The 19,339-nt window shown below is 34.2% G+C and overlaps 3 protein-coding genes across 8 annotated transcripts; all 3 read left to right on the top strand.

Moving 5' to 3' along the window:
• The first annotated feature begins 2,892 nt into the window (after positions 1 to 2,892).
• On the top strand, positions 2,893 to 5,423 carry LOC116733776 (uncharacterized). Of its 3 annotated transcripts, none has more exons than XM_032584604.1 (5): positions 2,893 to 3,045; positions 3,127 to 3,456; positions 3,561 to 4,010; positions 4,092 to 4,187; positions 4,553 to 5,423. In XM_032584604.1, the coding sequence occupies exons 1-5, from the start codon at positions 2,967 to 2,969 to the stop codon at positions 4,603 to 4,605; spliced, it is 1,008 nt and encodes a 335-aa protein (XP_032440495.1). In that variant the 5' UTR covers positions 2,893 to 2,966; the 3' UTR covers positions 4,606 to 5,423. The 3 variants fall into 3 exon arrangements, with proteins under 3 accessions (XP_032440495.1, XP_032440493.1, XP_032440496.1); XM_032584602.1 differs by having other exon boundaries at positions 3,124 to 3,456; XM_032584605.1 differs by having other exon boundaries at positions 3,124 to 3,456; positions 4,546 to 5,423.
• An 859-nt stretch (positions 5,424 to 6,282) lies between these two features.
• Positions 6,283 to 9,080, top strand: LOC116734243 (uncharacterized). Of its 4 annotated transcripts, none has more exons than XR_004342191.1 (7): positions 6,283 to 6,596; positions 6,783 to 7,103; positions 7,216 to 7,491; positions 7,608 to 7,702; positions 7,820 to 7,909; positions 8,122 to 8,145; positions 8,255 to 9,080. XR_004342191.1 is itself a non-coding variant. In XM_032585509.1 (7 exons), the coding sequence occupies exons 1-7, from the start codon at positions 6,536 to 6,538 to the stop codon at positions 8,266 to 8,268; spliced, it is 909 nt and encodes a 302-aa protein (XP_032441400.1). In that variant the 5' UTR covers positions 6,286 to 6,535; the 3' UTR covers positions 8,269 to 9,080. The 4 variants fall into 4 exon arrangements, 3 of the variants coding, with proteins under 3 accessions (XP_032441401.1, XP_032441400.1, XP_032441399.1); XM_032585509.1 differs by having other exon boundaries at positions 6,286 to 6,596; positions 7,608 to 7,730; XM_032585510.1 differs by lacking the exons at positions 8,122 to 8,145; positions 8,255 to 9,080 and having other exon boundaries at positions 6,284 to 6,596; positions 7,820 to 7,910.
• Positions 9,081 to 9,160: 80 nt separating this feature from the next.
• On the top strand, positions 9,161 to 17,704 carry LOC116734240 (uncharacterized). Its single transcript, XM_032585506.1, has 14 exons — positions 9,161 to 9,765; positions 10,403 to 10,681; positions 10,788 to 10,979; positions 11,064 to 11,153; positions 11,345 to 11,373; positions 11,949 to 12,007; positions 13,894 to 14,000; positions 14,227 to 14,544; positions 14,640 to 14,918; positions 15,025 to 15,219; positions 15,332 to 15,412; positions 15,628 to 15,659; positions 16,278 to 16,346; positions 16,555 to 17,704. Exons 1-14 carry the CDS (start codon positions 9,705 to 9,707, stop codon positions 16,654 to 16,656), a joined length of 1,893 nt encoding a protein of 630 aa, XP_032441397.1. The 5' UTR covers positions 9,161 to 9,704; the 3' UTR covers positions 16,657 to 17,704.
• Positions 17,705 to 19,339: the final 1,635 nt, after the last annotated feature.

Raw genomic sequence — 19,339 nt, 5'->3', positions numbered from 1 at the left:
ACCTAACATATGGTGATGGCCAACATGACTGTGGTGGAAAGTTAAGAGTCGACGTGACGGGAAAACGTTCGAGCTGAAGATTTTACTCCCTTTTCAATCTGGTTGGAGATTAGTTGCTAAGCAGAGAGTCATCGGCACTCAGATCTCACAGGTAAAGATTTAGAAATAAAGGTTTTACATAAAATAAATCGCTTATTAACCCTTAAATGGACGGATGTATTTATATATGGATCACTTGGTATTGACTTGTAACTGTTGAACGACAACAATGATTATATTACATAATAACATTATAATGTGATCATTGTTCAAATCCTGTTTTCCTCCAGCTGCGGATAAGGAAGAAAAATAAAATATACTGTAAAATTTAACAGCTTTAAAATTCAAATATTCATAAAAATCCCAAAGTTATAACTTTTATAGGACTTTGAACAAATGCACAGAGAGCAAATAAACTTATTTAGCATTTTAAAATGTTACATCTTTGAATTAGGAGCTGTTAAAATATAAGGACGACACCCCCACCTGCTGGTGGAGAATAATAATTACATACTGTGAAATTCAATGAAACAAATCAAGAAATTACTCGAAAATTTCAGGAATTCATTAAAAATGTAAACGTTTTGATCCATTTTCAAGGTATTCCTGGGCAAAATTAATGCACATTGGAGTAAGTAAAGCTTATTTAATATTAAAATGGTTCATCATTGAATCGGGAGGTGTTCAAATTTAAGGACGACACCCCCATCTGGTGGTGGAGTGTAATAATTACTTTGTACGAAATTAAAGAATAATTACATAAAGCTCTAAGACATTAAATGTTGTAAATTTCCGAAAATCATAGAAAGTTTTTGAAGTATTTTAAAAGATGTTCTGGTACAAATTTAAATAATGCACAATGAGCGTAAATAAAACGTACTATTTTAAAATTGTAAATGATATCTATAAATTAAAAGCTGCTAAAATGCTTTAAGAATTACACCGCCACCTGGTGGTCAAGAATAATAGTTACACTGTAAAACATAAATGAGGTGCAAACTCTGTTTTGTCCCAAATACTGAGAAGGAAGAAGATATTTAAACATATAAACTTTACAAACCGTAACAATCAGAAACGTATAGAAACGACAAAGTTCTAAAAATAAATTATGATATTGGACATATATTTACAATGCACATTGAGAGTAAATAAAACAGAATATGTTTAAATTCTACATGTAAAAACGTGTTTTAAGGGGAAACCATGCAAAAAGTATCTTATGTTAATAAGTTCAAGCTCTTATGGGAATAGATTCTTAAGAGCAAAACATGATTTGAAAAAACATTAACAAGATTAATTTATGTTATGTGGAATATTTTTGAAAATAAATGGAGTCAATTTTATTTTTGTTTATTATTTCATTCACCACCACTCTTCCTGATTTCCATTGACCATATAACTGCGCAAATTGGGATCACAAATATTAATATGTTTAATGAAAACAGCAATTTTGTAAAAATGTATGTTTTTGGATGATGTGGTTTTTTTGCTGTATCAAAATTAGTGTGTTTTTAAAAAATACAATGGAAATGCTTTTTTCGAGTCACACGAGTCGTGTGATCAACAACTGGATTTTACTACTGAAGGAAAACACAAAGAAGACAACAGGAAGTGGTAGGATGACGATGGTGTGGCATGTTTTTTAATGACTTATCACATGAACAAACTTTTTTACTTGGGATTTTAATTGCGTTTCTATTTAGGAAACACAGAAATTGCTAAATTGTCTCCACCAATGGAATCGCAGCTTCTGCAGACTACAGTTCTACATACTGTGACCCGACTGAGCTGCGACCTTAAATCAGCCTTCTCCTGTCTTACCCATATTGCCCCACCAGACTAGCAGCAGCAGCAATTAGCAAACTGGTGGTGCTGCGTCTCCGCTGAACTTATTGTAAAAACTACAACACTCCTAGAAACGGTTGTAACTGGCACCAATGGAGAATCTGTGATATGATGACGTACTGAGGTGCTGGACAGAGAAAAAGTTCTTAAAGAGACAGAAGACAGATCTGAAGTCCTATATCTTTTAAGTTGTTTTTTATATGTACAACATTTTCATAGTAACTTAAGGTAACTTGTTTGTGCTATGAAATGGCACAATGTGCCTGGAAAATCCATGATACATGTAGCATAAACCAGCCTGACGAGGCGGTGACCGAAGGCGGCAACACGGAGCAGATTTCAGGCTGAGCAGTTGGTGACACTGTGACTAATCTATAACTGATCACAACAGGAAATGGAAACAAGAACTCCTCTGCACTTAAAACTAAAGATAATATCTCATTTATCCTTCCGGCTGTGAAGAGGTAGAATAAAAAGCAGCTTTTCAGTTTCATAGAAATTTGAAACTTTCTGAGGGAAAAAACTTAAGAGAGAAAATTGTTGGTGTGTTGGTTAATTTATGTAATGCTTCTTAATGATCACAGTTTAAAATCAAATATTTTGTAGAATTTACTTTATCTCATATTTCAATGATATTAAACACTTTTTTTGTCTTGCAGATTTTTGTAACTACACCATTAATAACATTTTATTTTCTGTTTTATTTGTACTCAGTGGAAAACCTGCAGCTGCCGGTACTGAGTTTCGAAACTAACACTTGTTAACCACTCCTGCAACTAGCAGTCGACTCAGCGCCTCTAATGCAGCTGGACATTAAATTGATCAAAATAAAACAACAACAAAACAAAACAAAAGCAATATAATGATAACACTTAAACATACCCTAAAAACTATTAGATAAATAATTAGAGTGAAAATGTCAGACTTTTGTTTCAAAACATGAAACAAATATTCATTAAAGTGTCAGAGGTGAGTCACAAAGTGTGAAGCACAAAGTGTGAACTGTGAGGAAGTAACACCTCACAAACCAAACTGCGCATGTTTGCATCTTCCTGATGAAGCCATTTTAACATTATCTGACCATGACAATAGAGCAGAGAACAATGATTCGGTTCGGGTCGATTATTGGACCTTTTTTGATGGTACTGTTTCATTTTCCAGGTATGAATCGTTTAGATTGACTACAGTATTACAGTATATTGTGACTCTTGAATGTTTTTATTCTGCATTTTTTTTCAGCAGCAGCACCAGAGGGGCAAACTTCATCCTCCTTCACCGTCCAAACAGGCGACAAAATAACTTTGTCTTGTGAAAATGTAAGAAAAGATCAGAAAAACTGTGACAGGACGACATGGACGTACAGAAACTTCATGCAGGAAGGAACCATCTTTGAAAATGGGCAGATTAACAAAGATGCAGCAACTGATTCCAGCAGACTGAGTTTAACAGCGAACTGCTCTTTGGTTATAAAGAAGGTCACACTTCAGGACGCTGGGCTTTACACCTGCAGACAAAACCTGCTGGCAAATCAAGATTCACAAGAGTCTCTGGTTGATGTGTCTGTTATTAGAGGTGAGTGTGTTCATAAAAATATGCTTGTCACTTCAACATAAAGATAGCAATAATAACTTGGATGTATTCTCTTTTTTTCCTCTCTACATGTGACTCTTTCGCAGTGAGTGAACCGGAGTTTAATGATGATGTTAGCTTGCGCTGCTCTTTACAGGAACATAACTACTGCACTCACACAGTCGAGTGGGTGTATGACCAGAAAATGCCCTCAGGTGTGAAGGTCATATCATATTCCTGCCGGACCACTGTGACATTTACAAAGTCTGTCTTCAATCAGAAGTCAAATATTTATGAGTTACTGAAATGCAAAGTGACGGCTAAAACCACTGGAGAGGTTCAGCTGTTCAGCTTCAGGCCTCAGTCTGAAGATGAGGAAGATGGAGAAAAAGATGCAACAACCACAGCAAAAACAGCAACAAACACAGCAACATTACTGACCACAAGAAAACCAACAATCGCTATAGCAACCACAGCGGATCTGCCATCATTCAGCAGGAAATGGACGAGCATCAAAGGCAACGCAACCGACAACAGGAAGTATTCAAAGCAACAAGGTGATATCTTCCGTTCCAAAACATTTCTTTAAATGAATGTAGTCATTCTGTTCTGATGCACTCTTTTTTTAATTATTTCAGATTTCATCTATTTTTTAAGATGCATCACTGTGTCGGTGGGTTTGGCAGCTCTCCTAATGTTGGTTGTTTCAGTCAACAAGTGGGCAAAAACTAAAGGTAAGAACATTCAAACGTTATGTTTTTAAACTTCCATCCATCCATTGTCTGTACAGATCTTTTTTAGTTCAACAAAATCCATCTGTTATGAGTCTACAGTCATTAAAAATACAACAATGCTGTAAACGCACCACGCATATTTGGTAAAGCTTTCCTATATTAGAGGGCAGAAGACAAAAGCAAGGATTTGTTTTAAAATAATGCATTTCATGGCTGTAGCTGGTGTGGTGGTGGAGCAGACGCCCGATATGCAACTGAGTATGACTATTTCTGATAACATGATGATATACTGTATGCCTCTGAGTTTGATTTTTATGCTGGAAACTGAACATTATTCTCTCTTCTGATTATATCTCAGAACGCAGAACACAGCCAACCCAACAAAAATGAAACAGCGTACCGAACCGCAGCGACCTGAACACTCGGACCTTCCCCACTCAGCTCCTTCAGACTAGCGGCAGCAGCATTTAGCAAACACTTGGTGGAACTGTGTATCTGAGGAGCTCATCATACAAACTACTTATCCATCCAGGGTCTCTGCTGGTTGTAAAATGGCACAAAAGAAAAACATCGCAGTGACAACATGCTGAAGAGTGTCGGAAAGAGGAACTTCTTAAAGAGACAGAGGACCAATTTCAAATTTTGAAGTCAATTTTATTGTATTTTTATAAAAGCTAAAGGTAACGTAGTTATAGATTGTGCAATAAAATGGCACTATGTGCCTGGAAAATAATTAATACTTCTCCTTTTACCTTTAGTTCTATCTGCCAAGTATTCTCAGTGGTTTCCTGAAACAACGAATGCATGCTGTCTGGAAAAACAGCATATTTAACAGTGTGGTCTGACACACTGAAAGTGTGAAATGACAGCTGAGTGTTTTGGCCACAGTGTAGGACGTTAGAGTTTAAATTAAAGACTGAAGAAACCACCAGAACTGATGGTTACTTCTGTTCCTATCGTTTAAGAAACGGAGATGCTGACAGAAACTAACACATGGCTCACCACAAATAAACAGCCAGGTTATATTCCATGACATCAAACCGCCAACACTATTTATTAATACACCCACAGGTCAAATACCTGACTTTATATTTGCTCAAAGAAGCCATGACCCAAGAATGAACTGTCCTCAGTTTGAACTTATCAAAAAATTATTTACGCATCTATTTTTGTTGAATGTTGCTGTGTTGTGCCCTACTGTCAAATAATAATTACAAAGACTTTTATTTTTCTTTACATTTGTCTTTGTGACCAGGATAAAATCTTGTTTTTGTGAAGAGATTACAATAATCAAGGAGTCAACATCCCACAATGTGATGTTGTTTAAGCAACAAAATAAACAATTCATTCAATTTAACTAAAAAATGATTATATGAACAAAATTAACAAAAAAAGATTATTTTTTCTGAATCAGCAGAGAGCGCTGTGGCACTTCAGAGTGGACATTTACTAGTTCTTTTTATATAACTCTAAATACACCAAGAATACTTCAGATGAACTTTCAGAATTATAATTATCTTTTGTGATCTGAAATAAACCTTAAAAAGTAGAAAACAAACAAAACGGACATAATTTTGCCATTTTAGAAAAAAAATGCATCTAAAGGAAATACTTCAGCTGTCGTGTCACAAATCACTTCATAAATAATTAATATTAAGAAAAGGATCATTGGTAAATATAAATCTAAATATTCTTGAATAAATTTACAAATTTAAGAAAACATAACAAAAGGAAGGTCTTGGGAACGACTGCAGTACAAAAACATCCCAGTAGGGGTGAAGGTGTGTGTGTGTGTGTGTGTGTGTGTGTGGGTGGGTGGGGGGGTGTGTGTGGGTGTGAAGGAGTGTGGGGGTGAATGTGGGTGTGAACGTGTGTACAGTATGTTGACTGCATTAAAATGTAATCAACATGTTTTGTATTGCATATAGACCTATCCTATTGATTTATATTTGATATTTTTAGTACATTTATTGTTTTTTACTTTTTAACTGTCTTTTTACATATAGTTGCTGTAACATTAATTGCCCTTTCAGGACTTGAATAAAGTTGAATGTGAATGGTATCCTGTTCCAGGAAGCATAATGGGTCACATTTAAAACAATATAGAAAGAAATCACCAATTTCTAGTCAAAGATTTGACCTCTTTGTGAACCTAACACATCAGCTACCACACATATAAAAGCCATAAAGTCCTGGTGTGATTAAGAAGAAAACAAATTTTTGAGACAGAGTGAAGTCATGCTGAGGAAGTAACGCCTCACAAACCACAAAGATCCTCATATTTCACCTCTTGCCTCTTTAGACTCTCAGTCATTTCTGATTGTCTGCAAGAGAGACAGAGAGGAGCAATGATCACTGCTAGAGAGAAACAAACATCTTTCTTTGTAACGCTGATGCTTTACTTAACAGGTAAGAAATTAAAAATTTAAATAACAGAAATGATGTAAAGCTACCTCAAACTAAATATGTTTTGTTAAATAGTACAGTTATTTGTTGTGACTTGGCAGAAACTGATTTTTTAAGTACAGATGTTTAAAACGATCCTCACACTAACAGGAAGCAGGAGAGTGATTTTTTTCTGTCTCTGTCTCTCAGCTACAGCAGCTGAACAAGATCTGTTCTCGACAGTCAGAGTTGGTGATGAAGTCACTTTGCCTTGTGGAAATGTGATCTGCACTAAGAATCAATGTGACAGCATCGCCTGGATGTTCAGTGGTAAAGGAACAATAACACTGTTTGAAAAAGGACAGATTCATGAAGCTGCAGCAGCTAAATCAGACAGACTGAACGTTACATCAGACTGTTCTCTGGTTATAAAGAACGTCTCAGTGGAGGATGTTGGTCTTTACACTTACAGACGGTATGTAAACGGACAGCAAGAGTCAGACGTCTACATTTATCTGTCTGTTATTCACAGTAAGTATTTACATTATCATGTTTACTACAACAGTCTAAAGCATTACCACAAAAATGATCAAAAATATATTTTTTTCTTTTCCTACTTTTGTCTGATGTCCATCTTCATCAGTGGTTCAACAGAAGCAGAAAGATCAAATCATCCTAACCTGCTCTGTGACGGATTATAACGACTGCAGACACACAGTGAAGTGGCTGAATGAAGGCAGAGAGGAAATGTTGTCAGACATGGAGGAATCGGATCAGTCCTGCTCTGCTACTGTAACGATTCCAGCATCTGACAGAAACTGGAAGTTAAACTCTGAAAACTTAAAGTGTAACGTTACACATAAATACACTGACAACGTGCAGCTGGTTCCCTACTGGATTCAGTCGTCTGGGAAAACAGGTGAGAACTCAATCTGAAAATAAAAAATGAAGGATTTGGATTGAAGCAAACAGTTCTGAGTTAAAGTTCATCTAATAGTGAAAGATAGGACATTTATTTTCTTTGTTTTTCTTCAGATAAAGAGTCAGCAGCTAAAATGACATCACCGACAAAAACAACGACCACAACAGAAGACTCAAACAAATGGAGGACGAGGGAAATTAATTCATCTGTAAATGTCAATTTATCAAAACCTCCAGGTAGAAACTGAATCATTTGAAGCCCAGAGCCTGAATGTTTTATCCTTTATGTTAATCAGTGATTGTAACTATAATAATTCTTCTACCAGGATGGGTTTGGTCGTTCGTTATCCGTCCTGTGTGTTTGGCAGCGATGATAGTAACTGTTCTGGTGATCATCAGATGGACGAAAACTAAAGGTGAAAACTTTTTTTCTTCATTGCAAATTTATCTTGATGGTGTAAATATTTGATTGAAAAGAAAAAACTAACTGAATAATCATGTCAAGACAGTTATTTAATATAAACAGTTCGACACAGGTTATTATTCTGAACATGATGATCCTTAGAAAACAGAGGAAAGAAGTTTTCACAGTGTAAAAACTGAACCTAAATGTTCTGCTTCTTTTCAGGAAAAGAAGAAGAAAGTGAAATGAGTAATTGATTAAATTATCATGTTGTTATTTTTCATCCATTTCTGGGTCGATGTGGTGAAAAAAAGGAAAATGTGTCACACAGCCTGATTTCTTTTTGTCATTTTTCAAGATGAGAAAGACTAGAGAACATGCCATTCAAGTAATGCTGATCATTATTGATCCTTAGAGGTAAAAAAACAACCTAAACAATGACTCTACTAAATGTAGCTTCATCTACATACAGAATAATAATTACAAATTGTTTTAAAAGTACAGCTGTGATAGACGAGGCTCCATTCACAGTGAACCAAATAATCTACAATGTTTACAGTTAAAGAGTGATACATTTCTCATTTAAATTGTTTTGAAGCTTTTAACAGTCAAGTAGGAAAAGAACCCAGATACAAGTAGGAAGCAGGTGAAACTAGAAACAGTTTAACTTATGGAAACTGAGAAAAACAAACTTTCAGCAGGACAGCTGATCACTGAACAAGAAGTTGGGGTCTTCCCTCAACAGCTGTGAGGAAAGACAAGTAACTGAGGTAAATGTGCAAAATAAGTTCATGTGAGACTGGATTTGTTACAATTTTGATTTATTTTAATCATATTTGTCTGTATTTTTGCTGTATTTTCTGAGATTCCTGGCTTGACGCAAAGCACTGTGAATCCAGATGGCCTCTACTGTAATCTTAGTAAATAAGTGATATCAGATGTTGTTTAATAAGTCAAATAAATTATTTTCTGCTGAGAAAAGAGGCATGAAAGCCCCTTTAATCCAGATAAATCTGAATGGAAACAGATTTCTTTCCAGATAATCCATTTGAACCGTCACTGCTCACTAGAGCCCTCTAGTGGACAAAAGCATAAAGACTCATTGTGTATGTTGTGCACTGTTTTATTAATTAAATATAACTTTTTTTGTAAAATATTCTTAAATAAAATTGAAGGTTTAATCAGCATATCTGTAAATGTTTTATTGAAGAGGATATCTTTGAACACTTATGGTTTCACACATTGAGAAGAAAACGGCTGCTGAGTTTCCATAACGTCAGACATGTTGAAGTTTATATCCTAAAATAAAAAGAGTCCACCAGAGCAAACCTGCTGCTGCTAATGTTGAAACACTTAGATCAGATCTGATAGAGACAAAAACTAACACCTTCAACAACATCCTGTATCTCATGACGTTTAAAGTCAAATTTATCCTGATGTGTGAGGCAGAAAAAACGTTGCAACAGCTTTTGTTCATAGATTTGGCTGCTTAGTGAAACTAACACTTCACTGACCACAGATAAAGTCATAGAGTTGTATATGAGATATATTAGTTTGTATGAGAAAAACCCAAAGCTGGACAGCAAAACTTGCAAATATAACCAAGAGATGACTGCAGTCTTTTTTTATTTTTTAGGGGTTTTTTGCAGAAAGATAAAAACAAAAAGAGCAAAGTTCAAACATGGAACAGAGTGAAGTCATGATGAGGAAGTAACACCTCACAAACCACAAAGATCCTCATTTTCACCTCTTGCCTCTTTAGACTCTCATTCATTTCTGATTGTCTGCAAGAGAGACAGAGAGGAGCAATGATCACTGCTAGAGAGAAACAAACATCTTTATTTGTAACGCTGATGCTTTACTTAACAGGTAAGAATATTATAAGCAATTTTAAAAATAATTTTAAAACCAGTTTTATAATTAACTAAAACTAAATATGGTTCCTTATGTGAGACACTCATGTTTATTGAGACTTGCCAGCTGATCTTTGAATGATACACTGTATAATGGATCTAAAATGATTCTCAATAATAGGGAGCAGAAAAAAATATATATATATTTGTCCATTTTCTGATCTTTTTTTTACTCAGCAGCAGCTGGTCACTTTCAGTACTTAGCAGTCAGAGATGGTGATAAAGTCACTTTGCCTGGTAGAAATGTGATCAACATTAGGAATCAATGTAACAGCATCACCTGGATCTTCACTAAGAACAGCAGAATATCAACACTGTTTGAAAAAGGACAGATTCATGAAGATGCAGCAGCTAAATCAGACAGACTGAGCGTTACATCAGACTGTTCTCTGGTTATAAAGAAAGTCTCAGTGGAGGATGTTGGTCGTTACAACTGCAGACAGTTTATAAACGGAAAACAAAGATCAGACTCTGACAATATTCTGTCTGTTATTCAAAGTGAGTATTTATATCATGTTTGTCAGAACAAACTGTCCAACCACAAACTAAAACATAACCAGAAAAATCACTAAGCTATTTTTTTTTCTTTTCAGTGGTTCAACAAAAACAGAAAGATAAAATCATCCTAACCTGCTCTGTGATGGATTTTAACTACTGCAGATACACAGTGAAGTGGCTGAATGAAGGTAGAGAGGAAATGTTGTCAGACATGGAGGAATCGGATCAGTCCTGCTCTGCTACTGTAACGATTCCAGCATCTGACAGAAACTGGAAGTTAAACTCTGAAAACTTAAAGTGTAAAGTTACAAATAGTTACAGTAACAAAGTGCAGCTGTTTAACTACAGGATTCAGTCCTCTGGTGGAAAAACAGGTGAGAATATTTTTATGAACTCAGTTTGAAAACAATAATTTAAAGATTTGAAGTTACATTATAACACTGAATTGTTTCTTTATCTGTTTTTATTCTATCTTGTCAGATAAAAATTCAACATCCAAGACAACGACCACCACACGACCAGCTAGAGCTACAACAACAAGAATGTCAACAACAACAAAAATAACAGCAACAAAATTACCTGCAACTTTATCAACAGTAACAGCAGAATCAAACAAATTGACGTCTATGGCAATAAATTCATCTACAAATGTCAATTTCTCAAAACATCCAGGTAGAAACTGAATCTCTTGATACTCAAACTTCAATATTTCATCAATATTTCATGGTTTATGTGAAACAATAATTCTTCTACCAGGATGTGTTTGGTCGCTCGTTATCCGTCCTGTGTGTTTGGCAGCGATGATAGTAACTGTTCTGGTGATCATCAGATGGACGAAAACTAAAGGTGAAAACTGATTTTCTTCATTGCAAATTCATCTTGATGGTGTAAATAATTGAACAATTGCAATAAAAAACAAAAGTAACAATCATGCAGTTATTTTACATAAACAAATCAACACAGGTCATTATTCCTGTACATGATGATTATAAGAAAATGGAGGAATGAAGTTTTCAAAATGTTCTTCCTCTTTTCAGGAAATAAAACAATAGAAGAAGAAAGTAAAGTAAGTAGACGGCTGAATCACTACCTTATTATCTCAATAGAAAAGTCAGGATTTAATTGAAGAATGAAATATATCCTCAAACATATGTTTGAATGGATAAAATGTTAGATATTGAAATAATGCATTATTATCTAACTGATAATTAGTATAGTTATGTGCTCCATATTTACTGTCACCACTGATGAAGACACTTAAATATCTTCAGCTAATCTCTGAAAATTTTGGAAAAATAACATAAAATCCGGAGAACTTTATTCACATTTCTACTAGAATAATTTACTCATTTAAAGTACTCACTAAATTATCTGATGGTCTAAATTTAAGTGCAGCAAAAACTAATTTCATCCCAAAAGGTTGTAAAGACAAAGTTCAGACAAACACAGCAACAAGCCTAAAGCTACAAAAAAAGATTTAAACTAAACTAATTGTTGAATGTAATGCCCTGCTGTACAAAAATAGATCATCTTCAGAAGAGACAAGCTAACAAGCTAAACTGAATTAAATGAAGTGCTGCCTGGGGAGTGTTAGTCCAACTAGAGCATCAGAGAAGTTATTTAGTTGTTTTCTGTGTGCAGACTGAGGATGAGGATGATCTCACACCAAAGAGGCCAAAAACACCCAGAAACAAACCAGAGTGAGTTCATCAGTTTAACGTTTCTTCACCTTATTATGTTACTGCTATCTGCTCCTTTATGCTTTTATCATGTAAAGTACTTTAAAATCTCTTGTTGCTGAAAATGTACCTTGCCTTGCTTAAACAGAACGTAGCATTATTCTTATTAATGATGGAACATATGCTGTTCTAGCTTTATTCAGGGTCTTTTATGCAACACAATGTCTGTTATAGAGCATCATGCAAGAGTTTAGTTTTCATTTGTTTCAGATATTTACCAGCTAAAATATTTACAGTCAATAAAGTTTAAGTTTAAAGCTATTCACTACATAAATTTTTCAATTTGTGAGCTTAGAGTAAATGTGCAAAAGAAATTGATGTGAGAAAAGAAGTGCCATAATTTTGACTGATTTTAATCATATTTTTCTTATTTTCTTTGTAATGTTTTAGATCTCTGGCTTCTTCTGCTACCGTCAACCAAGACAGGCTCTACTGTAACATTAGTGAATAAGTGACATTAGATTGTTTAATAAATCAGATGAATTATTTTCAGGTTAAAGAAGAAACATGAAAACAGTTTTAATCCAGATTAATCTGACTGGTAGCAGATTATTTTTAAAGAGAATCAATTTGAATCATCGCTGCTTATGATTTTCTAGTGGAGAGAAGCATAAAACTCATTGTGTATGTGGTACAGTTTTATTAATTAAATATAACCTTTTTTGTAAAATATATTTGAATAAAATTAAAGGTTTATGAACTATTTCTGTACATTATTTATTGGAGATGATGTATGTTCTTCTCTGCTTGACCATTATGGTATGAATATCTCTGACCTTTTGTGGTTTCACGCTTTGAGAACAAAATGGCTGCTGAAATTTTCCATAACGTCACACATGTTAAAGTTTAGCAATAAACCACCAGAGTAAAACCTGCTGCTGCTAAAGTTGCAACACTTAGATCAGCTCTGATAGAGACAGAAACTAACACCTCATAAAAACATCCTGTATCTCATGATCATTAATGTCTAAATTTATCCTGATATGTGTGACAAACAAAGCGCCACCAGTTTCCCATTAACTCTCTAAATGTTTTCTTCCTAACATTTAGAGCTAAATGTTGACATTTTGATCTAATGGAAAACTTTAGTCTAAAACTGTTTAAAAACAAGACTTATTATATATGCAAATGCTAAACTTTCATGTATTTTCTATCTCTGGAGGGATGATCTGATTGGCTCGTTTAAATTGAGAAGGCGGGGTTTTAAAGAGAGATGATTTTTTTCCATGTAGCTGCTGCTTTTTATGATGACTGGAAGTAAATAAACAGATTTTCTTGCTGTTCAGTCAGACTGGTGTCTCTTCTTTTTCACCTCTCTGCCAAATCGAGCTACAACAGAAACAAGCAACAAACTGATGATCAGAAAATCTTAACTCTGATCTGCAGTAGCTCAGACAATTAAAGAAAATTATGGCTGCATTATGTAAAACTACTCAAAGATATTTTGGAAAAATATCTAAAAAAACAAGTTTTAATTCATAGTTTGTCATTTTCAAGACAAAAGGTTAAAACAAGAGAAAAAGAAAAAACCCCTCAAAGCATCAGCTTCTATTCATAGCTTTGTCTGCTTAGTGAAACTGACACCTCACTTACTACAGATACAAAAGCCAGAAAGTCTCAGAGTTGTTTTTAAACTATATTAATATTAATATGTATGCAAAAAAACATAAAACTAGAAAACTAAACATTTGCACGAATAATTGAGTGTTATGACTGAAGTGTTTTATGTTTTAGGGTGATTTGAAAAGAACAAACAAAGTTCAAACATGGAACAGAGTGAAGTCATGCTGAGGAAGTAACGCCTCACAAACCACAAAGATCCTCATTTTCACCTCTTGCCTCTTTAGACTCTCAGTCATTTCTGATTGTCTGCAAGAGAGACAGAGAGGAGCAATGATCACTGCTAGAGAGAAACAAACATCTTTCTTTGTAACGCTGATGCTTTACTTAACAGGTAAGAATATTATAAGTAATTTCTTCAATAATTTAAAACAGTTTTATAATTAACTAAAACTAAATATGGTTCCTTATGTAAGACACTCATGTTTATTGAGACTTGGCAGCTGATCTTTGAATGATACACTGTATAATGGATCTAAAATGATTCTCAATAATAGGGAGCAGAAATAAAATATATATATTTATTTTTCCATTTTCTGATCTTTTTTTTTACTCCGCAGCAGCTGATGGACCTCATTACTCAGCAGTCAGAGATGGTGATAAAGTCACTTTGCCTTGTGGAAATGTGATCAACATTAGGAATCACTGTAACAGCATCACCTGGATCTTCACTAAGAACAGCAGAACATCAACACTGTTTGAAAAAGGACAGATTCATGAAGATGCAGCAGCTAAATCAGACAGACTGAGCGTTACATCAGACTGTTCTCTGGTTATAAAGAAAGTCTCAGTGGAGGATGTTGGTCAGTACAACTGCAGACAGTATATAAACGGACAACAAAGATCAGACTCTGACATTATACTGTCTGTTATTCAAAGTGAGTATTTATATGATGTTTGTCAGAACAAACTGTCCAACCACAAACTAAAACATAACCAGAAAAATCACTAAGCTATTTTTTTTTCTTTTCAGTGGTTAAACAAAAACAGAAAGATAAAATCATCCTAACCTGCTCTGTGATGGATCATAACCACTGCAGATACACAGTGAAGTGGCTGAATGAAGGTAGAGAGGAAATGTTGTCAGACATGGAGGAATCAGATCAGTCCTGCTCTGCTACTGTAACGATTCCAGCATCTGACAGAAACTGGAAGTTAAACTCTGAAATCTTAAAGTGTAAAGTTACAAATAGTTTCAGTAACAAAGTGCAGCTGTTTAACTACAGGATTCAGTCGTCTGGTCGAAAAACAGGTGAGAATATTTTTATAAACTCAGTTTGAAAACAATAATTTAACAATTTGAAGTTACATTATAACACTGAATTGTTTCTTTATCTGTTTTTATTCTATCTTGTCAGATAAAAATTCAACATCCAAGACAACGACCACCACACGACCAGCTAGAGCTACAACAACAAGAATGTCAACAACAACAAAGATAACAGCAACAAAATTACCTGCAACTTTATCGACAGTAACATCAGAATCAAACAAATTGACGTCTATGGCAATAAATTCATCTACAAATGTCAACAATTTCTCCAAAACTCCAGGTAGAATCTGAATCTTTTGAGTCATAAAGTTTAGTCTTAATCTTAAACTTACTTCCAGTTTTATTTTAGTCTTTTTATCAAACAATGATGGTGGATAAACTATTTTTTTCAGGTTGGTCTATGTTTTATATAATCGGTCCAGCAGTTACCATAGTAACTGTTCTGGTGATCATTGGATGGAAGAAAACCAGAGGTGAGAAAAACATTTTTGTTGCTTCGGTAAACTTTACATTTAAAAATTGTATCCAACAGAAACTGAATGAGTATGTTATTATTGTTATTTTTAAAAACAATCTTACACACATCACATTCAGTCTGTCCTCTACATGCTGACCATTAGAAAACAGACAGGAAATATGTTTTAGAGCAACAACTGAACCAAGTTACTGTTTTATTTTATTTTTTCAGAAAATAAAACAAAAAAGGAAAAAGAAAGAGAAGTAAGTAAATCATTTAATCTTCAATATAAAAGAGTCATTTTAGTTATTTATTAACTTTAAACTGTTTTTGAAAAAATCATCCTGTTTGTATTGGTCAAAATTGTGTTTTTTGAAGGAAAGAATTTTTAAAATATGAACTAATAGAATTGCAATGTCCTCCACACTTACTGGCATTAATTATATTAAAGAATATAAAAGCCTTAAAACATTTACACACTTTTTCAGTAGCAAAATCTATTTTTTAATCCAAGCTTTTTTGTGAATACATAAATTGGTAAATTAATTTACTGTCATTGCTTAATTGTACAACAAAATTAAAAGTGGTCTCAACTGATATATTTATTCAGTGAGTAAAAAAAATAGAAGCAACTTGCTGCTTATGCTAGCAGGTTGTTAATAGCTAGAAGAATAGTGAGGTAACATAAATCTACAGGTTTACATTTTTCCTTCAGGGTTTTAAATCCAGAAGAAACTCACTCTGAATGTCCAACTGCAAAAAACTAAAAAGCTGGTGATTTTGAGAAAATGATTTAGTTAAACCAAAATAAATGAATCCAATGTTTTGCTAATCTAAATACAATACAGCGTGTTATTTATTTTGTTGCATTCTGTGTGCAGACGGATCCTGAGGACGACATCCACTACGCCAAAATCAGTCAGACCAAAAAGACCAAGGAAAAGCCAAGAGTAAGTTGTTTTCCTAAAAGCTTCTCTTAAGACTCAAGATGTGTTATAGAGTAATGTGCAATAGATTATTAAGAAACATGTGCTACTGATAATTACTAAAATATGTAGCATGTTGGTTTGTGAAATAGTAAATGTACAAAGAATAATTAAACTTGTGATATTGATTTTTTCTAAACATGTATCTTTATTTTTGTGTTATTTTGTCCAGGTCCCGGACACTGTGACATACAGCACAGTGAATTCTTCTTCTTCTTCTTCTGCTCAGGCTGCCGTCGATCTTGACCATCTCTACTCTACACTCAGTAAATAAGTGAGATTAGATGTTGTTTAATAAACCATTATTTCCAACAACTTTAATCTAGATAAAACTGAAAGTGACAGAATGTTTTCGAGAACATCAATGAGCGCTGAGGCCCTCTAGTGGAGAGAAGCAGGAAATGTAAACTCTGTAGAATTCACTTTATTGTAAAATACCAGAAACATTGAAGGCTTGTGCATAATATCTGCTAATGGTTTGTTAGACACGATCTCCAAGGTCTATGTTCTTCTGTGCTTCAAAGTTCATAATGTTTGACTATTATGGTATAAATATCTGTGAACTTTTGTGGTTTCACACTTTGAGAGGAAAACAGATGCTGAATTTTTCCATAACGTCAGACATGTTGAAGTTTATGTCTTAAAAAAGAATCCACCAGACTAAAACCTTCTGCTGCTAATGTTGCAACACTTAGATCAGCTCAAAAATAGACAGAAACTAACACCTCACCAACAATAGATACACCTACTGTACATCCTGTTGGTCATTTCTAGTGTCAAATTTATTCTTATACACATCAAAACTTTCCAGTTGTGCATCATCAGACAGGAAGATCTCTTTCTGCTACAAAAGCCTAACACCTTTTCTTTCTCATGTTTTCCCCATTCTTTTCTACATTTTTAAATGTTTTGTTCCAGATTTTGTGTCCTACATTTTGATACTAAGATAGCCTAGACATATGGTATGCAGCTTTTAGCTAAATGGAGAAAGAACAGATGATGGTAAGATTATTTAGAAAAGGCTCTTAAACCCAGAGTCAGTCACAGTAAATGATCACTAACACTGATCCTGGTTCTGATGGAGATTCCTTCCTGTTAACTCAGAGTCATTCCTTCCCTCTGTCGCCTCATGCTTGATCAGGAGGAGGGATTGCTGCAAAATGAATGCTGACCTGCCTTTTATTATTTAACCAATCAGCTTTATTGAGTGAATGTTACTGCTTTGTATTATAACCAGGACTGAACTGGAACGAATGTAATTGTAACAGTTATTTGATCATATGTTTCTGAAAATAAATTGGGGATTTCCTTAATGTGTAAAATGCCTTGAAGATATTTGCTGGAAATGATCACTGCTGCATAAAAAGCAAATAGATAATATTTATAATGTTTCTCATGAAGTGATAGTGATAATGTAAATTATCTTTGATGAACATTCCTGAATATTTTTTCAAATGTTGATTAATCAAACTTTTTTGCCCTCTTTATGATTTTATGCTTAACAGTTAATTAACAATTAGACAGAAGCTGAATGTTTGTGTTCAGATTCCACTGATATTAACAGGATTTCTGCACAGAAAACATCTGAGTGAAAATATTGTTTTCATACTATGAGAAAAAAATACAAAAACCTCTTTTATTCAGATAAATATTTGTCTTAAAATGAAAAAGAAGCAGATCAAAATTGTTGCACCCTATTCAGTGCCCACTATTTACCATAAGAGGGCGCTAGAGATCCTTCATCATGTTTCTGCCGCATTTCTACATTTATCCTACTTAGAAAACAAAATACAAGTTTACCACTGCCGATATCTGATAATGAATCACATCCCTGCAAATAGTATATAAGGCATAAGTATTTATGTTTGCACATACACACATATGATGAAAGCAGATAACAGACTTCCAAAATACCCCAAAGTTATACTATCTTATTTTCTTTAAAAATAATTAAACAACTCTGGTATTTCTGTTGAATTGCACCACATTTTCATACTTTTACAATTCGGATCATTAGTAAATCAGAGTAAAGGATTCTTTAGCAACTAGCAGGAAAAAAGTAAAAGAGACGACACTAGAGGAGTTAATAGTAAAATAAATTGAAGAGAGATGTTTAAAAAAAATGAAGTCAGGAGGAAAAATATATTAAAAAGAGTTTTGTTGCATTAAACTGAAGAATCTTTTTCAAATAGGAGAGGAAATGCAATAAATTTCCTTCAAAGCTGTAGTTACACATACAGAGAAAAATGTAAAAGGTTTTCTGAAATACAGTCAGTTTGTTTTCTTTCTGGTTTTACTAAGGATTCCAGACAGGCAGCAACTATTTTCATATATTTTAGGAGCAAATGTTTAATTTTAACTTTCATTATTATTGTCATGAAGTTCTAGTTTTAACAAAGAAAAAGTGAAATTCGGGCTGGAAAAAAAACACAACAAAATGTGTTTTCTTCCTTTAAGCTTTTTTTTTCTCTGGTTCTTTAGAAAGCTAGCTGTGCTCGGTCTCTGACATGGACGTATGCAGACATTTACCCACATTAATTAGTGTGTGTGTGTGTTTGCGTTCATGTGTGTGTGTGTGTATGAAGAGATTGTGTCTGGAGCTGTGCAGAATAGCGTTCAAGCAGTTCAGGACAATAGGCTGTCAAACAAAGTGATTCTGCCTGAGCGCCGACCCCCTGCAGGAAGCATTCCTCACACAACCAACGGTCCGACTCCTAAAGGCCACAAACGGATGAAAATGTCCAAATTCTTTAAAACAAACATGAATCAGTCTGTGTCTGATCTGATCTGATACAGATTTACATTCAGTAACACCCAAAAAACTGATCTGAGCTCAAAGTTAACTGTAGTGTTCACTTTTCCCCACTAAATATTTTCTCCTATTGATCAAAGCAGAATTTGATATACAGATAAATCTGCTCCTTTTAAATGTAAATCTGTTTTGTGTTTCTAGAGTA

This window comes from Xiphophorus hellerii, chromosome 15 (genome assembly GCF_003331165.1).
Source record: "Xiphophorus hellerii strain 12219 chromosome 15, Xiphophorus_hellerii-4.1, whole genome shotgun sequence".
NCBI classification, from domain to species: domain Eukaryota; kingdom Metazoa; phylum Chordata; class Actinopteri; order Cyprinodontiformes; family Poeciliidae; genus Xiphophorus; species Xiphophorus hellerii.
This window is presented reverse-complemented; position numbering and strand designations above follow the sequence as displayed.